The 27,246-nt window shown below is 38.3% G+C and overlaps 1 protein-coding gene across 2 annotated transcripts; it reads left to right on the top strand.

Annotated features, from left to right (window-relative positions):
• Positions 1 to 1,787: 1,787 nt before the first annotated feature.
• Positions 1,788 to 26,781, top strand: LOC127449285 (SWI/SNF complex subunit SMARCC2-like). 2 transcript variants are annotated; one of them, XM_051712615.1, is made up of 26 exons: positions 1,788 to 1,915; positions 7,134 to 7,253; positions 8,721 to 8,806; positions 10,796 to 10,877; positions 11,006 to 11,098; positions 12,338 to 12,407; positions 12,513 to 12,582; positions 12,659 to 12,734; positions 13,310 to 13,554; positions 13,633 to 13,757; positions 13,843 to 13,899; positions 15,103 to 15,140; positions 15,268 to 15,398; positions 15,534 to 15,605; positions 15,736 to 15,849; positions 15,936 to 16,089; positions 16,480 to 16,596; positions 19,161 to 19,220; positions 19,976 to 20,234; positions 20,589 to 20,750; positions 20,845 to 20,912; positions 21,190 to 21,310; positions 22,232 to 22,395; positions 22,489 to 22,623; positions 24,389 to 24,695; positions 25,129 to 26,781. In XM_051712615.1, exons 1-26 carry the CDS (start codon positions 1,805 to 1,807, stop codon positions 25,191 to 25,193), a joined length of 3,102 nt encoding a protein of 1,033 aa, XP_051568575.1. In that variant the 5' UTR covers positions 1,788 to 1,804; the 3' UTR covers positions 25,194 to 26,781. The 2 variants fall into 2 exon arrangements, with proteins under 2 accessions (XP_051568575.1, XP_051568576.1); XM_051712616.1 differs by lacking the exons at positions 24,389 to 24,695; positions 25,129 to 26,781 and adding an exon at positions 23,467 to 24,096.
• Positions 26,782 to 27,246: the final 465 nt, after the last annotated feature.

Here is a 27,246-nt window from a genome sequence, read left to right on the forward strand (position 1 = left end):
TAAGGTCACACGTCACGTGGAGCAGGAGTCAGGAAGCGCGTCATTGTTTACAAGAGAAACTTGTTCCGTTCACAAACCAAAACAGTCCAAAACAATTTAAAAACTATATAAAAAAAATTATAATTTCCAAATAATAATAATAATAATAATAATAATAATAAAACAATGTAAACAATGACACGCTTCCTGACTCCTCCTCCACGTGACTTTACCAACGAGTTTACATCATCCCTCTCATGAGCTCACATCACAGAGATGTATGGAAGTGAACATTTGTAGTTAAAAAGTATATAAGTATTGTTTTGTTTCTCAAAATAATCAATCGTTTGGGTTCAGAAGACCTTTATTTGTCGACTGGAGTCGTGTGGATTATTTTGATGCACCCTAAATATGCATTTTGGACCGTCAAAAAATGGAGGACATTCACTTGCTTTGTTTAGAGGAGGATACCTGAAATGAAATCCTAAAAGTCTTAAATTCTGTTTTGATGAAGAAAGAAACTCAGATACATCTTGGATGGCCTGAGGGTGAGTATTCCGGTCTACATTCCGGTGCGCTGCGGTGCCAGGCGAAAGTATAAACAAGGCTTAAGTACGACTGTACTAAACAGACGTTACACCTAGGCTTGCGTTCCACTTCACTTTTAACATCCTCTCACTAACTCCCCTAAGTTCTTCCCCTCGGGGAATCCCAGCCGCTATTTTGGGGGTCCCTCAACCCCTTGATTTTGACTGAGGGAGCAGGTCTACTCTGATGTACGCTTCAGGCAGCTCCATATCCCACAGTGCAACTCGATTGTGGTGTGACAGCAGATCGCACTTCATCAACCCCACCCCCACACAACTCTAGTTTATGATGGAAGTGAAGTTAGGTCAATTAAGCAGTTTAGAAAAGTTATATTGAGATTTAACAGCATAATACTTGTTGCTAACTTTTATAGTTATAGTTATAGTTATAGTTATAGTTATAGCCTATGTGTTCATTGTTATGTTAACATTTTCGTTTGTGTAAATCTTGATTAATCCTTTCTAACAATTCATTCTAATGAAAAAAGAAATTAAACATATGAGATTTATACATAAGCCTCTGAAATCAATCTCTGAAAACATTGTTTTCTCAGGTGCAAAAATCACTAAATAATTCCACAAATTGACATCAGCCTTCAACATGCTCCAAGTGATCAAGGGTTAAGCGTGTTCCAGTTCAACCCATTGCACGTCTTCCGCCAATAGTGGAAACTCGCGCAACGTAAGCAGTGACGTACATCGAGTCCATGAGACAGAGTGAAGTTTGCGGAGGAAGGGCATACAAATTTGAAATGGAACGCAGCCGTAATAAATTGGAATCACATTATTTATACAACAGCTCCACCTACTGGATATTAATCGTCATGGTCTTGAAAAGATTTATTTAGTTTACAGAGCCCTGGCAAACATTATTGAACGTTGACAAACTAGGTGATTTGTGTGATCTTTCGTTACAGTTTTACCATTGAGGAAAAAGACGAGGCTAAACTAGTTAATTCCATGTACTACAGGGTCATTAAGGTTACCAAAATATGTGGACTACAACAAAATATTAGTATTCAATACAGGAGGAGAGGATGGGATAAAGGGCGGTTTCTGTCCATATATGTCCACCATTTTGGCTCAACTTTCTCCAAAGCTGTAGGGGAAGCGCAACCCAGGTATTTGAGCCAGAATGGAAGTCTTTTCATGACCGCCAAACAATCCTTTCGACTTTTCTAGCAAAAACAAATGAACACTAGGGGGCGGTTGATGGCAAAACTTTCGAGCAGACAAAGATGGCGGTACGGAAGAAAGACGGCGGCCCGAACGTAAAATTTTTCGAAGCGTCTGATACCGTCTCGCAGTTCGACAATGTCCGGGTTTGGCTGGGCAAGAATTATAAAAAGGTACCATTCGTTTATTTGTCACCAGCACGAGCAGTTATTGAGATATTTGTGAAGGAAAGGGCAGGCGGTATGCAGAAAGGAGAGGGGAGGGGAGGAAAGGAGATGGAGAGAAATCCAGCTGTTTAAATCCACAGTCTGACGCGTCTCGAACAATAGAAGATGCTGGATGCGCGTCTTGAGAAAAGTCTTAAGACGCACCCAATAAATTGCTTAATTTTCAATATATAGTGTCGTTTCCACGTCATGATAGTCATTCTACCGTGTCTAATCGGTTTTTATGAATGGCCTGAATGAGGTTTTCTCTTTTATCCAGGGAAAGGCCAGTTCGCTAACGGGCTGCGGTACTGCAGCGCGAGCGCGCGAATCCAGATGTGTAACGTATTATTGTAAAGCTGGCAAATGTGTTACTCATGATGAAAAATTCAGAACCGGATGTGAATAATTGTGCCTTTCTCTTTAGTTGCTATAATGAAACCTTTGAAATGACTTTGTTCATGAGACATGGAAACTGTGTATCCTGCTAAGAGTGAAATAAGTATTTTTTCCCCTCAAATGAACACTTAATTTAAACATACAGTAGTAGGTTTTATATACACACACAGTCGGCTATACTTTTAAACCTCGTTTAAAGGCGTGTTATTAAACACCTTCACATTTAGGTAAGTGTTAAAGGAATAGTTTACCAACAATGAAAATTCTCTCTTCATTTATTGACCCTCATGCCATCTCAGGTGTGTATGACTTTCTTTTTTTCTGCAGAACACAAAGGACGATTTTTAGAAGAATATCTCAGCTCTGTAGATCCTTACAATGCAGGTGACTGGTGACCAAAACTTTGATGCTTAAAAGTAACCCAACTGACTCCAGTGGTTTAATCCACGTCTTCTGAAGCGATCCAATCAATTTTAGATGAGCACTGACCAAAATGCATCTCCTTTTGTACTATAAATATTGACATCAGCAGTGTTCTTGACCATCTTGATTTCAAGCTCAATTACAGTTCCTAGTGCTTGATGCGTGTGCACAGCACTAGATGGCACTAGTAAGTGTCATTTTACTAATCGCTTCAGAAGACATGGATTAAACCATTGGAGTCTTATGGATTAGTTTTATGCTGTCTTTGTTATTTTTGGAGCTTATAAGATTTGGTCACCATTCACTTGCATTGTATGGACCTACATAGCTGAGATATTCTTTTAAATATCTTCATTTGTGCTCTGCTGAAGAAAGAAAGTCATACACATCTGGGATGGCATAAGGGTAAGTACATGATGTGAGAATTTTTATTTTTGGGTGAACTATTCCTTTAATAAGTATGTTTTTTTACCTGACTTTAAAGTATAATTAATGTTACAATTAAAATAATGCTTTTTATATTACTTTTAGAAGTATAATCAAAGTCCTGACAGAGAATTAATCAATCATAGCATTTATATATTGTCGAAGTAATCACATTATTATAGTTTTAAACACTTAACAGAAATCTTGTTTCTTACAAAGTTAATCGCTATCATGTCAGTTTAAAGTATTGTGTTTTAACTTAAAAATGTCAAAAGATGCTAATTGTGATAAAATTGTTGCTGTTCAATGGATGGATGGATGGTTCAAAATACAAATCTCTGGAGAAAAGTTGATAGACCACTCAGATATATAGTAAATGGCTGGTGGCATTATTATTATAACCTTTATTTTATCAGGTTAATCCCTTGAGATTAAAAATCTCTTTTCCAAGAGAGACCTGGCCAAAATGGCTGCATTAAATAATTCTACAACATACATACAACATAAAACAAGGGACAATCGATACAGGCACAGATGTATTAAGTCTAAATATACATTAACACACTGACACTGACCAAAGTTCTGGAATAAAAAATCTTCAACATGTCTCTTAAAATCACTTAAAGGTACCAAACACTGCTATCTCAAAGTTTGCTGAAGAGTATTCTAAGACGAGGGAGCAGCAAAAGCAAAGGCCGTTTTTCTAAATTCTGTTCTCACTTTAGTTACTAATGCAGGTAATAAATCTTCAGATCGTAAACTATAATGTAAATTGCTCTGAATTTTAAACATAAATTGTAAGATATGATGTTAACAAACCAACCAGTGCTTTATAAATGAATGCATACCAATGCAACAACCTATGCATATTTAACGAAGGCCAGTCAACCTTTGCATACAGCACACAATGATGAGTTAAACCGTTACATCCTGCAATGAATCTCAGAACCCCATGATAAACATCATATAATGATGAAGCTGAAGCATTTCTGTATAAAATATCACCATAATCTAATACAGGTAAAAATGTAGCAGCAACAGGTTTCTTTTTCTATCATTCAAAGAAAAACAAGACTTATTTCTAAAATAGAATCCCAACCTCACTCTCATCTTCCTCACCAAATTATCAGTGTGTGGTTTAAATGTCAGACTATTATCTAATAAAATACCTAAATATTTAAAAGTGGACATAATCTCAATTTCAGCCCCTTGAACAGTCTTTATTGGAATTAAGTCATTCTCAGATATTTTTGATTTAGTGAAAATCATAAATTTGGTTTTGACTGGGTTTAAAACTAATTTTAAATATTGAAATTGGGTTTCTATTTTTTCAAAGGCTAACTGTATATTTTCCAAAGCAGATTTCAATTTAAAAGCAGAACAATAAACAACCATATCATCAGCATAAAATGAAAATTTGCATCATGAACATTACATCCCAAATTATTAATATAAATAATAAACAATAGGGGACCCAACACCGAGCCTTGTGGGACCCCTTTACAAACAGATAAAACATCTGAAAAAAATTCCATCAGATTTAACACTGTGTTCGTTCTGCAAGATAATGAATAAACCATCTAACTGCTTGTTCAGACAATCCAATCTTAATCAATCTTTGTAGCATTACATTGTTATCCACTGTATCAAAAGCTTTAGATGGATCTATAAAAAGAGCAGCACAGTGCTGCTTTTTATCAAGACACTGAATAATATCATTCACTACCTTTGTTATCGCAGTTTTGTTACTATGATGCATTCTAAAACCTGACTGAATATTATTTAAAAGAGCACAGCTTTCCAAATATTCTTTTAGTTGGTTACCTATCAAGGTCGCCAGGATCTTAGCTAGAACTGACAGATTTGATATTGGTCTATAATTATTCATAAGTGAGGGCTCACCACCTTTTAACAGTGGACAAAAAAATGCCTTTTTCCAAATTCTAGGAATTTTATTACTGATCAAAATAAGATTAAAAAAGATAAGTCAATGGTTCTGCAATATAATCTGCAGAAAGTAAAAAAATCAAATAAAATAAGGATCCAGGCAATCCAGACCTGCTGGTTTTCTAGGGTTAAGATTTTTAATTGCTCTATGCACCTCACCAACTGAAAAGGCTACAAAATTAAACTTAGACTCCACTTCAACAGGCCCATTCATAGTTTCATTAATATAATGAGAAACAGAACAATCCAAAACATGAGAAGAAAGTAATCCAAATGACACAAAATGCCTGTTAAAACAATTCAACTTTTGTTGCACACCTCAACAGAGCCATCTTCAATAAATGCAGGTAAACCATTAGGATAATTAGATGACAGTGATTTAATAGTTTTCCAAAACTTTTGGGGTTTACTTCAATTTTCTGTAGTAACTGTCCCTATTTTTGACTCAGTATTTTCTAAGAGGAGCATGTCTCTCCAATACTCCTAAAAACAATTCCTGAAAGTAGCTACATGCTAACTCAACATGTAGTATTAATGAGATCCTTCTCCAAACAGCTAAATATAAATCATGAATAAAACATTGCTCCATAAAGTGCTTTATATTACTTTTCATGATAAAATGAGGTTTCATCTTTGGGTACCTTGTGTCCCTCTCTGCTGCTATGATACAGTGATCACTTACATTGTTCGAAAAAATGCCTGTAGAAGTGTATTTGTATGGAGTATGCATTAAAAATAAATCAATAAGAGTTGATTTTGTCAGATCTTTAGTGTTTGGACGTGTAGGAGAAGAAATGAATTGTGTAAAATTCAATGAATCACTTGATGATTTAAAATTGTCTGATGCTACAGTCAACCAATCCCAATTCACATCACCAGTAACAATTATTTCACCTTGAATTTTTGAAAAAAATATCACCCAAGCAGGCAAGGGTTTCCTTAACAGATGATGGTGGTCTATAACAGGCTAAAACTGATAGACTACACTCTTTTGATATTGTTACTTTTAACAGTAGCAATTCAGACTGCTTAGAGACAGACTTCTTTGATAAGACATTGACATAATACTTATTTTTAACATAAATAGCTATGCCACTGCCTCTCCGTGGATGGTCAGCACACTTTAACTGATTCCCTGAAATTGAAACCTCACTCTCACTGATTGCTTTATTAAGCCAAGTCTCCGAGATCACCATAATATCAGCATTGGTTAATTGAGCCCAAATGCAAACCATATCCATTTTAGGCAAAAGGCTGCGAACATTTAAATGAATTATTCCCAGTCCAGACCTTGTCTTAAAATCAGAAGGTGTTTGAATACTGTGTTTCAGGACCAGGATTTGGTGTAACATTACCAGAAATCAACAAAACTAAAACAATTAAGAGCTTAGGCTTCATGTTTTTACATGATAATGCAGAGAGATTTTTTGTGCGAACCTGCGTGGAATTACATAAAACTCTACCCATTAAAATAAAATGATGTATTAACACACATTGACACATCATATTAACAGTCAGTAAAAACTGATTATGGCATACTTCACTGACATACTTAGAGTCTGTCTATATAAAATAAGTCCAAGTAATGTCTGTAGATGACCATGACAGGATTTCCAAATATGATCAATCATTTTTGCCAAACCTTGATTCTTGAGATTCGGCCTTTTTCATCAGAAGGAGCAGCAATAGCGGCACAATTGCAATTCGCATTTTGCCAAGTCCAAAGCTCCCTTCGTTGCAGCGTAGACTACTGTATAAGTGATGCAGATTAAGTTTGGAAGGAACCGTTGACTAGCGGTGCCACAAACACACAGATTTCTTAAATCCGGATCCTTCCCTGACTAATACCCATCAGACACTCACTGGAATGCTTCATGTGCCAATTTTTACAAAATTGATGTCTACAGTATTGAGAATGTCCCTTTATTCTGTCCCTTTTTGTTATGGTGATTAACTCTAACTTTCTCTTTGTCTCTTTTTGTATTTATAGTATATTCAGGCAGAGCCCCCTACCAATAAATCTTTGTCAAGTCTGGTGGTTCAACTGCTTCAGTTTCAGGAGGAAGTGTTTGGCCGGCATGTCAGCAACCCTCCCCTCACTAAGCTACCGGTACTCACACAAGCCTTCTTGCATAATAGCATTGCCTAGAATCACACATACATAGAAAATGTGTAGTTCTGATTAGGGCTGGGCGATAGGACGATGTAATTGGATATCATCGATGTCTTACAAAGATCCCGATGCCAGTTGCGAACAAATGATGATCGACAATATCGGGAAATGGCAAAACAATAGATCTGGGATGTCGCTAAATAGTTGAAACAATGGCCAGGGTGTGAAACTAGCACCCGCCACCTGCCAAATGCGACGAGGTTGAATCCATTTCGCAAGTTCCTCTTCCAAATGTATTTCATGCGTGGGTAATTTTGGTCATCTACCCGCAACAGGCGGACGAACTGTCTCGGAGTGACACATGACAAGAAATGCTGTTAGTCACAAAGACATGCGCTTGAAGAAACATACTTTATTATATTTTTAAGAACAGACTAAAGAAAAGCCGTTGCTTTTGTCTGATTCGCTGTTTGTTTAGAGGCGTGCAGCACAAGCCTGTCTCATGGAACAAGCGCATGTAAAGAGTTTTCACTCTTTTTTTCTCTGTTTCATTTGTCTGAAAACTGTTTGCAAGAATAATGTAGTCTATGAGAATGCTGAAAATTATCTCAGATCATCTCGGGAGGTGCTGTGAGTTTAATTCACTTTATTTCCTCGTGGTTGGCATGTATTGCGGATTCTGTGATGCAAATAGAGCCATTGGAGATGGTAAATGTTTGGATTTTGGGAGGTGGTTAAATAAGATTTTTTGATCACTTTGTTGTTTTATTGCTTTTTTCATTTAGTTTAAAGTGCAATTTGAATTTAGAAATGTCTTTTATGTTTTTTGTGTTTCAATAAATGAATTACATTTTTAAAGCAAAATCAATAAAGCAAAAAAATTCACCGACCCTTGGCAGGGGGGTTAACAATGTAATCAGATGGGGGCCTGGGTAGCTCAGTGGTAAAAGACGCTGGCTACCACCCCTGGAGTTCGCTAGTTTGAATCCCAGGGCGTGCTGAGTGACTCCTGCCAAGCAACCAAATTGGCCCGGTTGCTAGGGAGGGTAGAGTCACATGGGGTAACCACCTCGTGGTCGCTATAATGTGGTTCATTCTCGGTGGGGCGCATGGTGAGTTGAGCGCGGATGCCGCGGTGGATGGCGTGAAGCCTCCACACGCACTATGTCTCAGTGTGGTTCACGCACTATGTCTCCGTGGCAATGCGCTCAACCATCCACGTGATAAGATGCGTGGGTTGATGGTCTCAGACGTGGAGGCAACTGGGATTCATCCTCCGCCACCCGGATTGAGGCGAATCATTATGCGACCATGAGGACTTAAAAAGCACACTGGGAATTGGGCATTCCAAATTGGGTGAAAAAAAACAAAACACAATGTAATCAGATATCGCAGTGTTTTTTAAGGTAATTATCGCAAAAATATTTTGTCTAGTTCTAATGTCTCTCTTCTCTCACACCTTAGATGAAGTGTTCTTTGGATTTCAAATCTGGAGGAGCTCTTTGTCATATTCTGGCTGCAGCCTACAAGTTCAAGAGTGATCAAGGATGGTAATGCCCCTTTTTCACTTACTACACATACAGTACATTGCCTTTCCCTACTTGCCCAGTTGCACGATTTTGTTTGACAGCCTATCAAAATAGTGACATGTTTTTCCTTTCTGTAACAATGGCCTTCGTTATTCTCCGGGGGGAAGTTCAAAAGCTTTTTATAGTGCTTTCCAGCATTTTTATTTTTTTTAAAGGGGTCATGACATGCCTTTTTTTATCCAAAGTGTCTATTTGCACCCTGGTGTAAATAGCATCTGCCACACAGTGCAGCTATTTGCACCCCAATAGTGTGGTGGAACAACAGAAATATACGACAATCCAAACAACAGGTGTCGCTGCAGTGGCGTGAGGAGTAAAGACGGTGTGTGATTGTGTATAGCTGTCCTAGCAACCGTGGTTTGAATCTGCGTTTTGTCAAACTCTTTTTCCCATCCAATTTCCTGATTCCACTCTTAATATTTCATTTAATACTACTTAAAATAATAGATAAAATTTCATGTAAATGTTGTCGCGGCGATTTGGTTACGGTGAATGTCGAGTACAGTAATATGTTGTTAATATAGTAACCATGGTTAATTTTGTGGTTACTTTAAATTTACAAAAAATACCATGGTGAAACCATGGTTAATGTAGTTAAACCAAGGTTATTTTTTCTAAGGTAAGTTTAAGGTTAGGTTTAGGGCTGGGGGTTAATGTAGTGTGTCTGTGGGACTCTAAATAAACACAGTAAACCCACTGCAGTGATGCCCATACTGAATGTTAGTATTTAAATATGGGTGCAAATAGTTTCTGACACTATTTGCACCAGGGTTGGGGTGCAAAAAAAATCTGACACTATTTGCACTGTGGTGTAAATAGCATATACCACTATTTGCACCAGGGTGCAAATAGCATCTGCCTTTTATATTATTATAATATGTTCCTTGAGGTTCACTTATAATATTAGTGAAGTATTTTGTACCAAAAGCATATATATATTTGTAAAACGTGATCATTTTCTACCCTGATTCTGACCTCTGTCAGAAACATTTGGTTTTGGTGCTGCTTCACCTTTAAGACTTGACAGAAAACACCCACTGTTATGATTGGCGCTCTGTTCTTGACTGACCGGCTCTCTCCTTGTCATCTCACTGCTCACCGCTACTGGGCGGGGCTATGGAAGTGATAAGGTAAAGTAGGCGTTGATGTGTTGTGGATGCAAATGTCTACCACAGTTTGACATCACAATGTGGAGGAAGTAGATAACGAGTCATTTTGGCAGCTTGGTTTCAACAAATGCTCTTTTTGCAGTGAGGGGGATGTTTTGAGTTCTGAAACTTACAGTATGTTTTTATAGAACAATTACCTCTTATACTTTGTCACAAGATCAAGAAAAATTTTATTTCTCATGTCATTACCCCTTTAACAAGTTTCATAGTTTCATCTTTAATTTTACTTTAGTAACATAGCAGAATGTGGAATCATCAATAGGGGTGAATAATTTTTGAAGGCTTTTGGCTAAAGATTAAGTATAAGGGTGAGCATATACTGTACTCAGAAATGTTGCATGTAATTTATTGATGAATGGAAAATAAATTGCATGGCATTTTTATTTTGCTGTATTTGAACTTTCACTTTGTGTATCAAACCTACATATATTGTAGAAGTACTTTAGCATGACACATGAAGTGCTGCATCATCTGAACAATGATTATCAATCAGTCTGATATCCCTATCAGAAACCGTGACTTGATTTCATACAGCTGACAGGCTCCATATTGACCAGTTATTTACTCCTTTAAAGTAACTGAGCAGCTTGTAGCCAACAATGAGTTTCCTCTGTTGTCTTAATGGTGAGAGCAATAGAATGTCCTTTTAATAATTACTTCCATTTCCAGTGCAATTATTTTTGCATTTTTTAGACCTCTTGTGAAATTTGAATGCCACTGTGTTGATATTTAATGCTCATCAACTGTTCATCTGTGAATTATACACATTTGTATCCATCAGGAGGAGATTTGACTTCCAGAATCCTTCAAGAATGGACCGCAATGTTGAGATGTTCATGACTATAGAAAAGTCTTTGGTACAGGTGTGTACCAAAAAAAACTATTTCATACACCCAGTAACCCAATCATACAAATGTTTGTTGGCTTTGTTAGTATGTACAGGTACATATGTGAGATTGAATAATGCCAGATACGCTCTTTCTCTGTGTAGAATAACTGTTTGTCCCGACCTGTGATTTACCTGAGTTCAGAGATAGAGCCCAAGCTACTTGGAAAACTAAAGGACATCATCAAACGACACCAGGTACCTGATAGAGAAAGAGAAATACATTGTTTTTCAATGCTTCATGTTTTTATAACCATTAGTTTTGGCTTGTACAAAGGGCATCTAATTAGTGTTGGGTGACATACTGTAGTTAAAAACATCTATTTATTTTTTAGCATTTTGATGGCATTAAATATACAGTATATTTACACATTTGCGTGTGTTCCCAAAAATGAAAGTTCTCTCATCATTTACCTTATGCCATCCCAGAAGTGTATGACTTTCTTTCATCTGCTGAACTCAAATGAAGATTTTTAGAAGAATTTCTCAGCTCTTTTGGTCCATACAATGCAAGTGAATGGGTGCCAAAATTTTGAAGCTCCATAAATCAGCATCAAAGTAATCCATAAGTCTCCAGTGGTTAAATCTATATCTTCAGAAGTGATATGATAGTTGTTGGTGAGAAATAGATCACTTTTACATTCTTCTACTTGTGTTTTTGGCGATTCACATTCTTCATGCATACCGCCCCCTACTGGGCACAGAGAAGAATTTCAAGCAAAAAAGGACTTAAATATTGATCTGTTTCTAACCCACACCTATTATATCACTTCTGAAAATATTGCTTAAAACACTGGAGTCGTATGGATTACTTTTATGATGCCTTTATGTGCTTTTTGGGGAGTTAAAATTTTGCATTGTAGAGCTGAGATTTTCTTCTAAAAATCAATTTGAAATCAATTTGTGTTCTGCAGAAGAAAGAAAGTCATACACATCTGGGATGGCATGAGGGTGAGTAAATGATGAGAAAATGTTAATTTTTGGATGAACTATCCCTTTAAAGGGTGTTATTTGGACCAAAGGAGGAACCATAATTTGGTCCAAACTGCCATTATACCAAGTAGATTCAAATTGTTTAATTAACTAAATTACAGTAAGATTCTTGTTAAAATAATCAAGACATGTTTTCCACTGACAAAATTAACACATTATTTTTATGTACCAATTAAACAATACATAAAAAATAAACAGCAGTATTTACATATGTTTTATTTATTTAAAACATGTAAAATGTGAACACTTTGAGTGATGGTGCAAACAAATAGCTGAATCTGAGTTTTGAATTGATTTTGATTCAGAATGATTAGCGAGCCGGTTCGAACCAACTCAATCTTAGGGAATGTAAAACTAGCCCACTGGCATGGTCTTTAGAAAACTTAACTGGACAGATAAAAAGCAGATTAAATCACTGAAATATGCACAATGTTGTGTGTCTAGGGGTCTGTGACTGAGGATAAGCTGTCCAGCTCTCATGTAGTGGTGCCTATTCCTTCTAGTCTGGAGGAAGGTACGTTCTTCCACAGTTTCACTCCATTGTACAAATATATCCGCACACAAGTTTACTTTTTAATTAGAAACATCGGTTGTAATTTGTACATGTTGTGTTTTTCAGAAGAGTGGGTCCGTCCTGTTATGAAGAGAGATAAACAGATGCTGCTGCACTGGGGCTACTGGCCCGACAGGTGAGAATGCACACACAGACACAGACATTAGGTGTGTATGTGAATGCAGGATTAATGTACTGTGTTTATGATGCAGTTATGACACATGGATCCCAGCCAATGAAGTGGAGGCTGCAGTGGAGGATCCGCCCACCGCTGAGAAACCCAGGAAGGTTCGAATCCCTCTCCCTTTACCTCTCTCCATCTAACGCTTATTCTCACACTCTCTATTTCTGTCTTTTGTCCTTCTCCTTTGTTACACACACATTGTTTTTATATCACTCTGTCATTTTGTTTGTTTGATCTGTAAAGCTCTTTGGGTCAATTTCTGTTGTTTTTAAATGTGCTCTATAAATAAATGTTGACTTGACTTGACACACACATTTTGACTATTGATTGGTAATTGAGAAATCTGCGGTTTATTTTGACGATTAGTCGATTATTACGTTTTTTTTTTTTTGTTTTTTTTTAAAAGACTTAACAATAAACTGAGCTTAAATTAATAATAACAATTTATGCACAACATTCAATCATTCATTGATTGACTCCACCCATCATTTGCAGATTCATTGATAATGTAAAATTTTATCTAGGATTTTTTTTATCAAGTATGTGTGTAATTCTGTCTCTCCCATGTTTCCTTACAACACCACTGCTCTAAATGTTTTTGTTACTATTGGATGTTAAGTTTTATTGGGTTTCTAAGAAATTCAGCATGTCACCTGATTGTAAATTTGTATGTGTGTAGGTTCATGCCAAGTGGATTCTGGACCTGGACCAGTTCAATGAGTGGATGAATGAGGAAGACTATGAGGTGGGGGAGGTGGGGCCGAGGAGGAAGAGGATTTCAGCGAAGACTCTCACAGATGAAGTGAGCACTCCGGATGAAAGGAGGGATAAAAAACCCAGCAGTGCCAAAAAGAGGAAACGCTCCCCTTCTCCTTCACCTACCCCTCCACCACAGGAGAGCAAGAAGAAAAACACCAAGAAAGGGTATGAAAAATCTGACTAGTTATATTATAGGGTTATTATACAGTGTCTCCATACTGAGCTAGAAACTGTGTGTTTCAGGCCCACTACTCCTTACACTAAGTCCAAGCGAGGACAGAGAGAGGAAGAACAGGAAGATCTAACAAAAGAGCTGGATGAACCCTCACCTGTACCTGCAGTGGAAGAAGCTATGCTACCTAAAACTAGTAGATTCACTCACATCTAGCAGTTTTTATCTAACAATGTTGTCTAGATCATGTGTAATTGTGATGTTTGTGTGTGTGTGTGTAGTGACTAAGAAGGACTCAGATTCTACTCCAGTGAAAGGAGGCACTATGACTGACCTGGGTATGTCTTTACCATAGTGTCTGTCTCTAACACACCTGCCACTCAGACTAACCACGAAGGTCAAGTGTGTAATTTCTGCTCCATTAACTACTATTCAGAATTGCAAAAATAAAGATTGTTCCCAAACGGGTGTCTCTAACACTCCTCCCACAACCTGTCTGCTATATTTCAAACAAACTAGTAAATTCCCTGCTAAGCAGCTTATTAGAAATTAGAGGTAGACCGATATATCGGTTTTACCGATTAATCAGTGCCGATAGTTGCGTTTTGGAAGGATAATTTTTTGGCAGAAATCGATGTCTGTAGTTGACGATTTATTTGTAGCAAGTTGTTGCTCACGATGACGTTACAGTGATGTCATTTTGTTGTTTATAAAAAGTCTTGAAGTATGCCAAAAATCGTGGATGAAATATGGATGAATATTGTCAATGATTAAAGATTTAGGTACAGCAAATCCCCACGAGTTGTCAGTGATTGTTTTTATTTCACCTCTAGAGGCCACTGTATTATAAAACCAAGACATTCTAACTGTTGAATCCTCCAGTACTGGAGAAACACACACAGAGGAACACGCAGGGGGGAGAAAAAAACTATCTGCAACTATAGACATCGATTTTTGCCAAAAAAACGATCCTTCCAAAACGCAACTATTGGCACTGAATAATCGGTAAAACCGATATACCGATATAGCCAACTTCATATCTTGTGAATAATAATAAACCTTATTCCTTATTAAGCCTCAACTGGCGAAATATATATTGACAAAACCCTTCTTCTGGTGAATATATATGCTATAAAAAGCTTAATTTGGTAAATATTTAATTACAGTTTAGAGTGTTGTAACAGCACCAAGTCTTCGTCATTAAAAATAAGAGTCTCTGGTGTATTTCAGGCTTGTTTATAACTAAAAGTCCGCCTTATGCACAAAATGGTCATTATTGGGATTTTGGTTGAACAATAAACTGCATTTTGTATGTATGCATTGGACACTTTATAAATCGAATGGCTTACCTATAGTTGTCTCTGCACATTAAGCTTGCGTGTTTAAGCTAAGAAAAAAGTATTTTAGATTAAAAAAAACATTGCACACTTCACCTTTATGCTTTATACTTTGTGCTTCCTCTGTACCATAAACCTGAGTATGTGAAGACTTAACCAAACTGATTTTCTTTTGCTCTGTCTCCCTCTGTCTGTCACATATAGATGAACAAGAGGATGAGTCAATGGAGACTGTAGGAAAGGTATGGCATTAGTTCAGTGAAATATTTTTGCTAATTACTGTTAATATTTGCTATTGCCATGATCATGATCTCTGTGCCCTGTGCAGATGGCTGTATCTTACATTTCTTTCTGTGTGTTTGGATTTAGGAGGAAGAAGAGGGTTCCCCCAGTGTGAAGGGAGAGCCAGTGAAGGGTTCAGATCTTCATGAGGATAATGTCACTGAACAAACTCATCATATTATTATACCTAGCTATGCTGCTTGGTTTGACTATAACAGGTAGTGTAGCCACATAGAACTGTCCCCTTGCTGTACTACAATTGTCTGTCTGATGACTGTGATTTTTATCAAGTAGGGCATGTTCCTGCTTATTGCTGACTTGAACATCACTTGAGTCTCAGTCTCTTTCTTTAGTGTCCATGCTATAGAGCGCAGAGCTCTGCCTGAGTTTTTCAATGGGAAAAACAAATCAAAGACTCCCGAAATGTAAGTATATTCGAGCAATTAAACTCGGATGCATGTTCTGACCCTCACAAATCTCATCTTATTCTGTATGTCCTCAAGAGCTCCATCCTTAATCTATCCCATTTCATCTCTTTACACTTGTCTGTTGCAGTTATCTGGCTTACCGTAACTTCATGATCGACACATACCGACTGAACCCACAGGAGTATTTGACCTCCACAGCTTGCCGTAGGAACCTGGCTGGAGATGTTTGTGCCATCATGAGGTCTGGAAGCTCTGAAACAGCTCTTTGAAAATAGTGTTGTCTATAGACAGCCATTTGAATGTAAAATTATGTGTGTGTATGAACAGGGTCCATGCATTTCTGGAGCAGTGGGGCTTGATTAACTATCAGGTGGATTCAGAGAGCCGGCCCACACCCATGGGACCTCCACCTACCTCACACTTTCATGTGCTGGCAGACACTCCTTCAAGTCTGGTACCACTACAGCCTAAAGCATCCCAGGTGCATAAACACACACTGAACTTGTCCTAAACCTAGGTGAGCTGCCTACCTAGACAGTATTTCTGGGCATCGTTGACATGATGAATGTACCCGGGAATCTTTTCACCTATGATGCCCAAAAATACCGTCTAGGTAGGCAGCTCAGCGGGTTTTTGGAAACAGCTAAACCATCCCACAAAGGCCCAAAGAGACCCGTTTTCCGTCATAACTCAGTTTGGACAAAATATGTAGTTTTTATTACGTTTTTCCTTTGTAGGCCAGCACAGACGAACACTCTCTGTTTTGCTGCTACTACAGTTAACAGCACTTAAAGTATAAAACAGTTTCAGTGTTAGATTTAATTCACTTTATTGGTTATCTAAGCTGTGCACTTCCCTTCGCTCCCTCTAGACTTCATCCTCTCAGCAGATGCTCTCTTTCCCTGATAAAGTGAAGGACAAACCAGCTGACCTGCAGAACTTTGGGCTGAGGACAGATGTGTACAGCAAGAAGAGCATCCCAGCTAAAGTAAGAGCTGCCCAATCAGTGACTTACAGTAGATGTGTAAGAATGTGTGGGACTGATCTGGATCTTTGCCTATATTCACACAGGCTGAAAAAATCTGATTTTTTGGCCAATCTGGCTCAAAGCCGTTTAGGGTTTTCTAGTCTTAACAGGACAAAAACACAAAAAATCAGATTTTTACAAGCCTGATCCAAACCACATTCATAGATGTTTTTTCTTAATGCGTCTCAGTCTGAACAGTCACATCTGATTTATTATGTGTTTTCTCGTCATTCGTTGTGCGCAACGGGTTGTTTCGTCAAGTGTTGCGATGAGAAGACATATACTGCGTTACAAACGGCATAAATGTTGCCTTTACAGTGCACCTCGAAGGAAAACCAATAATGATGGCCACAGGGGGCCTGGGTAGCTCAGCGAGTAAAGACGCTGACTACCACACCTGGAGTCGCAAGTTTGAATCCAGGGTGTGCTAAGTGACTCCAGCCAGGTCTTCTAAGCAACCAAATTGGCCCGGTTGCTAGGGAAGGTAGAGTCACATGGGGTAACCTCCTCGTGGTCGCTATAATGTGATTCTCGCTCTTCGGTGGGGCATGTGGTGAATTGTGCGTGGATGCCATGGAGAACAGCGTGAAGCCTCCACACACGCTATGTGTCCGCGGTAAAGCGCTCAACGAGCCATGTGATAAGATGCACAGATTGACGGTCTCCGACGCAGACGCAACTGAGATTCATCCTCCACCACCCGGATTGAGGCAAGTCACTATGCCACCACAAAGACCTAGAGCGCATTGGGAATTGGGCATTCCAAATTGGGGAGAAAAAGGGGAGAAAATCCCCAAAAAATAAAAATAAAAATAATGCTGGCCACACTGTAGGATCATTACAAAAGATTTTTTATTTTTATTTTTTTTTTCCTTTTTCACCCAATTTGGAATGCCCAATTCCTAATGCGCATTTAAGTCCTCGTGGTCGCGTAGTGATTTGCCTCAATCCGGGTGGCGGAGGACGAATCCCAGCTGCCTGAGACTGCCAACCCACACATCTTATCACATAGCTTGTTGAGCACTTTGCCATGGAGACATAGCGCGTGTGGAGGCTTCATGCCATCCACCGCGGCATCCACGCTCAACTCACCACGCGCCCCACCGAGAACGACCACATTATAGCGACCATCAGGAGGTTACCCCATGTGACTCTACCCTCCCTAGTAACCGGGCCAATTTGGTTGCTTAGGAGACCTGGCTGGAGTCACTCAGCACGCCCTGGGATTCGAACTAGTGAACTAGCTTTTTTACCACTGAGCTACCCAGGCCCTCGGCACAAGAGAATTTTCTTAATAAAAAAAAAAAGACTTAAAATGTGAGTTTAAAATGACCGTTTTATTACATCTTTCAGCCCTCTGACAGTGGAAGGTAAAGTCTATGAGGGGAATAGGGATTATCACTACTGAATGGAACGCACTCATTATGTCATGTACAGTATATGTTAAAGGAAAGACAAAGCAGTGAAAACATCAGACCCAATTTATATTAGGTGGCCTTAATTACTATGTACTTAACCATGTGATACAATGTACTTATTATGTACATATATCTTGTTGCATTGTAACTACATTTAAAGAACCTGCATTTAATTACATTTGTAGTTACACGGTTAACTTTACTCCTAACCCAATCCTTACCCCAAAACCTAACTCTAACCCCTAATCCTAACCTTACTCTTACTCCTAAACCTACCCGTACCTCAACCTCAGTAGCAGCAAACGTGGGCATTTTGCAGAACAACATGTAGTTACACAGTAAATACATAGTCTTGTATGTATTTAATGTAAGTACATAGTAGTTAAGGTCACCTAATATAATGTGTGACCAAAACATCTTTTTAAATAATACAGACATTGGCTTTACTCACCCAAAGAGATGCGCTAAGGTGCGGTAACACACACCAGCTGCGAGCTACCACAATGCTAAGTTTGAAAGTTTCAGCAAAAACGGGATGCTTGAGCATTTTGAGCACTCCAGTACAGGACGGGAGTCCTCCGCAAGAGTCTCACTGTCTGACCCTTTTATGCTTCAATATGGGACACAAAGCCTTCAATCCGGGATGTTTCGCTACCATTAAAATACAGGACAAAAGGCGTCCCATATGGGATAAAATACGTGGCGTCTGGCAACAGGACAGTTGTAAACCTTAGCAGCAATAAACATTGCATATGCCACCTCTCCCAATTTTTTAAGCCATTTTCTGTGAAGAATGTGTCAATATTTGGATACTGCCCTCATAAAAACATCCATTGCTAAACTGTCATGCATGGTGAACATACTAAAGTTTGCATTGTTACTATGACAACTAATGGATGTGCTAGCAAAAGCGACTACAGTCTGAACAGCAAAAAATCTGTTCTGTCCACAATATAATCTGCAGTTTGAACAGTCAGTCTAAAAAATCAGATTTGAGAAAAAAATCAGATTTTTCCTGCAGTGTGAACAAAACCTATGTGTATGGAGATGATTTTGGGAATGTAGAGCTATGAGAGAGAATGAGCACTTTCTTCTCTCATTCTACAGAAAAGTGCAGCCAGTGCCACTCGGGAATGGACTGACCAGGAGACACTACTGTTGTTGGAGGTAACACTTGAGCATACAGTGGGGTCCAAAAGTCTGAGACTTTTTCACTACTCAGATTGTGACACTGACTATTTTAATCAGTTTGTATGGAAGGTCAGATTTCAAGACGCTGTGGATGACCATGAATCATCAAGTTTTGCACAAACTTGTAGTGTCAATGCCACCTTGAGTGCATACTGTATATAAAGCAAAAAAGAGTCATATCAAAACTATTCTGAAGAAGATTCTAAATAGATATTCTGAAATTCAGATATTTTTTTTTATTTAATGCTGACAATATTATTTGTAATGAAAACATTTTAAAGGAATAGGTCACCCAAATATGAAAATTCTCTCATCATTTACTCACCCTCATGCCATACCAGATGTGTATGACTTTCTTTCTTCTGCTGAACACAAACAGAGATTTTTAGAAGAATATCTCAGCTCTGTAGGTCCTCACAATACAACTGAATGGTGGCCAGAACTTTGAAGCTTCAAAAAGCACATAAAGGCAGCATAAAATTAATCCATACAGCTCAGTGGTTAAATATCTTCAAAAGCGATCTAACTGATTTTGGGTGAGAACAGACCAATTCATGACTCCTTTTTCACAATTATATTCATTTTTGCCTGTACTATTCCTACAATAGACTGGAAAAAAAGCATTTTCACTTGTGGCCTCAGACTTTTATGCCCCTCTATTTTTTACAATTTTCTTTCTACATCTCATTCTGTCTCACACACAACATTTCCTCTTTATTTCTTGTTCTCAGGGTCTAGAAATGTATAAGGATGACTGGAATAAAGTATCAGAACATGTGGGCAGCCGCACACAGGATGAGTGCATCCTCCATTTCTTGCGTCTACCAATCGAAGACCCCTACCTGGAGGATAGCTCCTCCTCCCTGGGCCCGCTGGCCTATCAGCCCATCCCGTTCAGTCAAGCTGGAAACCCTGTCATGAGCACTGTGGCATTCCTTGCCTCTGTGGTCGACCCTCGAGTGGCCTCTGCTGCAGCTAAATCTGCCCTTGGTGAGAAGTTACATCATTAAATGGACAGTTTATCCAAAAATAGAGTTTGGAGGAGCATGTTAATTGAATCCGTCCAATCGCAACGCTAGAGTAAGCATATATAAACCACAGCTTACCTCACTGCTGCGACATTTACCCCAACTCCACCTTATGTCTGTTTATTACTAAACTCAATTTAAGTAAAGTCCAGGGGGGTATTTAGAGGTCAGGTCGAGTCTCAAGCTCGAGCCCTCCATTATGTACAGCTAGCCAAATATGTTTATCTATTTAAAGATTGCGTTTGAACTACTGAAATGAAAATTCTGTCATCATGTGAAGGGGGTTTGAACATTATATTTCACCTCTCTTTCTTAGAGGAGTTCTCTCGGATGAAGGAGGAGGTGCCAGCTGCATTGGTGGAGGCTCACGTGCGTAGAGTGGAGGAAGCAGCCAGAGCCAGCGGCAGGCCGGACCCTCTTTATGGCCTAGAGGGGAGCGGCATCGCAGGCACCGGCCTTGAGGATTCTGACAAACCCGGTAACACACACACATTTTTTTTTTACTTTGATTGATACTTCTAGGACTGTAGTAAAAGAGAAACTAACTGTATGTTGTGTGTGTTTGCTTTCAGCTGAGGAGAGCAGTGAGGAGAGTAAGGGCAGTGAGAATCAATCCAGCCAGGATAAGATAGATAATAAGGTAACTGTGTGTAAACAGAACAACACAGTGGTCATATCATGAGTAATTTTCCTTGATCTTTTAAAATAAGAGTTGCTATGAATACACACTGTATTTCAGAACTCTAAAAAGGCTGTTGATTGAAACTAAGTTGCAAAAATGAACTCTCTGGTGTCAACAAGATATATACATTAACAAGACCGCCCACATTTACGTGTCAACAATACAGACAAAATGTACATTTTGACAGGTTATCTTAATATTGACATGTGTTATTCCTGCTTCTGTAAACATCTAGGTGAGCAAAGATGGACCCAGCGAGGAAGAAGAGAAACAAGGGGAGAATGGCAAGAAAGAGAAAGAGAGAGCAAGAGAAGGGGAGACAGAGAGGGAGACAGAGAATACAGACTCAGAAATGGGTGCGGTTCACAGCACAGATGCAGACCTACTCCTGGTTTTGTCTTTTTATGGTTACATACAGAAGTACTTTTGAATAAATGAAAAATAATTAAAGAAACCATATTTACAAAAGCAATAATAGGGAATAAGACAAATCTAAACACATTAAAGTGTTAGTTTGCCCAAAAATGACAATTCTCTCATCATTTACTCACCCTCATGCCATTCCAGATGTGTATGACTTTCTTTCTTCTGCTGAACACAAACAAAGATTTTTGGAAGAATTTCTCAGCTCTTTAGGTCTATACAATGCAAGTGAACGGGTGCCAAAATTTTGAAGCTCCAAAATCCACATAAGGGCAGCATAAAAGTAATCCATAAGACTCCAGTGGTTAAATCCATATCTTCAGAAGCAATATGATTGGTGTGGGCAAGAAACAGATCAATATTTATGTCAATTTTTTTTACTATAAATTCTCCTCCCTGTTCAGTCAATCTCCACTTCACTTTCCCATTCTTCTTCTTGTTGCCCCCTACTGGGCAGGGAGGAGCATTTATGATAAAAAATGACTTAAAAATGTATCTGTTTCTCACCCACACCTATCATATCGCTTCTGAAGACATGGATTTAACCACTGGAGACTTATGGATTACTTTTATGCTGCCTTCATGTGGATTTTGGAGCTTCAAAATTTTGGCACCCATTCACCTGCAATGTATGGACCTACAGAGCTGAAATTTTCTTCTAAAAATCTTCATTTGTGTTCAGCAGAAGAAAGTAAGTCATACACATCTGGGATGGCATGAGGGTGAGTAAATCATGAGAGAATTTTAATTTTTGGGTGAACTATCCCTTTAAGAGGTAGAAATGTGAATATTCATAAACAGAAGATCCATAGATGAGGTTACACGCTTACCTGAACTGTTTTGGATCCCTTTAGGTGACAGTGAGAAGGAGAAAGAGCGGAAGGAGGGATCAGAAGAGGGTCAGAGGGATGGAGAGAGTGAGGGAGAGAAGAAAGCAAAGGTGGAGAGAGATGTAGGAGAGGGAAACCTGGCCACTGCCGCTGCCTCTGCTCTTGCTGCTGCTGCTGTGAAAGCTAAGGTGAGTGAATGAGTAACATCCCAATGGGCAAACCAATACCTTGCTTACCAATTAAACCTGGAACTCTCTCCTCTTTTATTCCCTTCCTTTCAGCACTTGGCTGCAGTGGAGGAGAGGAAGATCAAGTCTCTGGTGGCTCTGCTGGTGGAGACCCAGATGAAGAAACTGGAGATCAAACTCAGACACTTTGAAGAGTTGGAGACCATCATGGACAGAGAGAGAGAGGCGGTAAGGCAGTTTTGGTTATTCAGTTAAAAACTTTAAGGAACAGTTCACCCAAAAATTAAAATGTTCTCATTATTTACTCACCCTCATGCCATCCCAGATGTGTATGACTTTCTTTTTTCTACAGAAAACAAACAAAGATTTTTAGAAGAATATATCTGCTCTGTAGGTCCATACAATGCAAGTGAATGTGACTAAAACTTTGAAGCACCAAAAATTACATAAAGGCAGAGTAAAAATAATCCATACGACTCCAGTGGTCTCCTGAGGCGATCCAATCAGTTTTGGGTGAGAACAGACCAAAATATAGCTAATTATTCACTATAAATCTTGACATCAGCAGTCTCCTTGGTGATCATGATTTAAGCTCAATTACACTTCTTAGCGCCATCTAGCACTCTGCGCTTGTGTCAAATGCTAGGAAATGTAATTGAGCTTGAAATTATGATCTTGCTGAGAGACTGCAATGGCAAAATGTACAGTGAAAAAGGAGTTATATTTTGGTCTGTTCTCGCCCAAAACCAATTGGATCACTTAAGGAGACATGGATTAAACCACTGGAGTCATATGGATAACTTTTATGCTGCCTTTATGTGCTTTTTGGAGCTTCAGATTTTGGTCACCATGTACTTGCATTGTATGGAACTACAGTGTTGAGATATTCTTCAAAACATCTTCGTTTGTGTTCAGCAGAAGAAAGAAAGTCATACAAATCTGGGATGGCATTAGGGTGAGTAAATGATGAGAGAATTTTCATTTTTGGGTGAACCATTCCTTTTAAGTTCAGAAGTCCCTCAGGATCTTGAAATGTTACCACTAATTTTATACGTTTTCTGTTGACTAAAGGAATCATTCATCTTCATGTCTTTCAAAACCTGTCCAATTTGGTGTTTTCCAAACAATGAATGCAGACAGCAACCAAGGTGCTACAAAGTTTGGAAAAATGACTATAAAAGAAATCCATACAAATTGTGTGCTATGGCCCATCTTCTATGGGCTTTTCTGACTCTTCCATTCATAAAAGACTTCAAAAGCAATTTTTTTAATGACATTTAAATTTCTGTCTTTTCCTCACACAAAACTGTCATCTGGCTTTCATTGTAAAGAAAAGCGAAGCTTAATGATTACCAGACAGATAATTCTTAGAGGATGGAAGTCAAAGGGTGCTCCCTCATTTCAAGAATGTTTCACCGAATTGGGTAGGGTGGCTGCATTTGAAAAGATTCATACACACAGCTTGGCAGATTAGACGTGCATGGTAAGAAATGGGACAAGTACTTGACCATTCTAGAACGCTTTCAGTGAGGACCATGTGGAGAGAAACATGATCAAGGTTAAATTTGTGAATTGTATCCATTGTGGACTTTTTCTTTTGTCCTTTTCTCTCTTTATTTGGTGATTGTTATATTTTTATTTTCTAAAAAAAAAAAAAAAAAAAAGATTTGTTCATATTGTATGTCTGTAAATCAGGCTTGACCACAGTTATGTTTGTTGAGGGTTGGGGTGGGGAGGGGGAGGGGGAATTAATGGGGGTTAAAGGGGATAATTGTTGATTCTGTTATTTACATTGTGCTGTATTTTGTATTTATTTGGGAATCAATAGAAAAAATGTTAATCATGAAAAGTGGAGCTTATCCTCCATAGAAGAAAAACAATCATTCAGGTTTGCAATAACATGAGGTGATTAAATGATAACACAATTTTCATTTTTGATAAACAATCCCTTTAACTTGAAATTAGTATGTACTTATGTGTAATATCCTTAAAGTTGGAGTATCAGAGGCAGCAGCTTCTTGCTGATCGTCAGTCGTTCCACATGGAGCAGTTGAAGTATGCGGAGATGAGAGCCCGGCAGCAACACTTCCAGCAGATCCAACACCAGCACCATAGTAACCAACCTGGCAACCAATCAGGCAGTGCTCAATCTGTACCTCACCAGCCTGTCCCCAACGCCTCTGCCCTGGCCCCAACACCAAGCTCTGCCCCCGCAAACAACTCTAATGCCCAAAATGAAGCTCCTTCTCCTGCTTCTCACAGTTCTCCCCCCACCAACACACAGGCTGGAGCAGTGCACGGTAATAAAATACACACATACACATTATGAAGGCTGTATACTGTACATATTTTTATTAGGGGTCTCCATTGTTCTAACAATTCAATTTGAAACTGAATCATTATTTTGATTATTCTTTACAGAATATGAAATTCGGTTATGATTTAGTTTGATTCAATGTTTTTTATGAATTTTATGCCTGAAATTAAGTCAAGAATTGTCTTATAGTATTAGTACAATACATTAATTAATTATAATTGATTATTAAATTCCATTATTGACGCAGTGAATTTTCATGGTCACATCGATGCATCCTGATGCTTCCATGCTTTTTAACACCCCTTCTGTTTATATATTTAAAAATAGTTTCTATTACATTAGGTTTTCTTCCTTTAAAATTAAATCATATTATTGTTTGGTGTAAAAAACATTTTGTTTTTTTCCCTTTCCTTCAGATTCCAGCACTTCACTACCTGGGGATTCTCTCTATCCAAATGCCCCTGTACAACCAACACAGTAAAGAGAGAATAGGATGTGTAAAGAAGACAAGTTTTAATGATTTCATAGAAAAAAATGGAAAGAGCTCAGAAAGAACGATTGAAACAGTGGAATAGAAAGAAAAAGAGATGGGAGATAAAGGGAGCGAGATCTTCTTTTTTGTCACTTTCATCATTTTTGGGAGAAAAAAATTATATAAATGAATTTAGCCAGGATCTTGAACATGAAACAGTTCAAAATTGATAAAGCTAAACCCAGATAACCTTGAAACAGACAGTAAAAAAAAGAAAAAAGAAAAGAAAAAAAGAGGACCTTCGGTCATCTGGAAAGTTTAAATCCGAGCCCGTTAAATTAATTCCCAACAAAAGTGCTCCAGACCCCCAACAGCCTGCATCCAAGTACTACAAACAAGCTTAGCCCTAAAAAGGATTGAAGGTTTTTCAGTCTTATCGTCGTCTCTCGCCAAACTATAGGATCCATAAGTCTGTGTACCAGGATCCAGAATGGCATCAAAAAGCACCTCAATACACTTAAGGTACTTAAGTCTCACATGGAAATGGAAAAAGAAAACAGACAAATTGCACTTTTAGAATGTTTCCCTAATCTTAATTTTGGAGGGGTGAAGCATTAAGTCAAACTTAGCCCTTAATGTTTTCTTTTATCAGTGTTCTTTTATCACTCAATCTTTGTATTTGTTTCATAGAAGCACTTAATTTGGAGTAAGTCCGAAGTCCGAAACTTGACTTTGCAATTGTTACTTTGTGTGTGTGTGTGTGTGTGTGTGTGTGTGTGTGTGTGTGGTTGGTTGGTTGGTTGGTTTTGATCTTGGGATAATGTGAAAGCTTTAGTGGTTTGGCCTGTTTTTTATGAACAATTTGCTATTAGCATGAAGAAAAAAGAGGACAGCAAATTAGTTTCAAATCTGTTTACTTTGTATGAAGTGTCTCTGACAACATGTACTGTAAACCTGAAAAATGTCATCAATAATTGATGTTTGCATGTTATTTTTTGAGTATGTGTGCTTGTAGGATACATGTCATCATCATCATAAAGTGTTGCTCTACATTTTTAACAGGTGAAAGTAGTCTTGTTATCCATTCTCATGCCATTGTCGTGCTTATGAGAGAATACTTAGTCGTCGTGAAACGGAAGTTGCAACCATCTTCCGTATTGTGATGTATTTCCGAGTGAAACAGCTTATCAGCTTTAAGAAAAAAAATGTAGGCCGGGGATTTTAGTCTATCCACTGGTTGTTGATTGGATTGTGAAAATATGGGCATTGCAGAGTGGAACGGAGGCAGATCTGAATGCGAGTTTGCAGTGGACACACCCCTACCACCATGGAGCTCAAGTCAGAACCGGTTATCGGTGAAATTGAGCAGCGATCTTAACACATTTATTATCAAACTGACAACATAAACGCATGAGTACATCACAGTCTTTTCTTATGAAGAGGCTGTAGCCGTTGAAAAACGAGTGAGTAAAAGATAACCATATTTTAACGTTTTGAATCACAATACACTAAATTTAAAGGAAAAAACACTTACTCGTGCTGTGCATCCAAAGAAAACTGCATTCAAAAATATAAATAAACTCCAGAGGCATCCGAAGTGTTGTATTAATTTTTGATCACCTCAGCAATTCAGGCATGAAATGTCTCGAACACAACCGCGAATTCGCCTTTATACTTCCTCATTCGAAATGTAAATTCAAGCCAGCTGACCCGTAACCAAAGAAGTTTGGGTTAAGGAATGATAGTTTTGAAGGAAAACAGATGAAAATACACCTTGCCATCTTCACCAACATGCGATTGACGCTTCGTTTAACTCTACGCAAGGTTGTGGTATTCATAAGAAAGGGGCGGGGTTTAAGCGGACTAAATGATTGGAGAAGTCCTGCATACGTCACCAGAGAGAAGTCTGTTGTTTCACTGGAAAGTCGTGTTATGACATTTTGATTAAAGATTACGAGGTCAAAAAGGTTTTACAAAAAATAAAACATATGCATGGATAAATCGTTCACAATAAGATCAATACCATGCATTTAGAAAATAGATAGGCTGAATTTTCATTTCA

The sequence above is a fragment of the Myxocyprinus asiaticus genome, chromosome 12, assembly GCF_019703515.2.
Source record: "Myxocyprinus asiaticus isolate MX2 ecotype Aquarium Trade chromosome 12, UBuf_Myxa_2, whole genome shotgun sequence".
NCBI lineage: Eukaryota > Metazoa > Chordata > Actinopteri > Cypriniformes > Catostomidae > Myxocyprinus > Myxocyprinus asiaticus.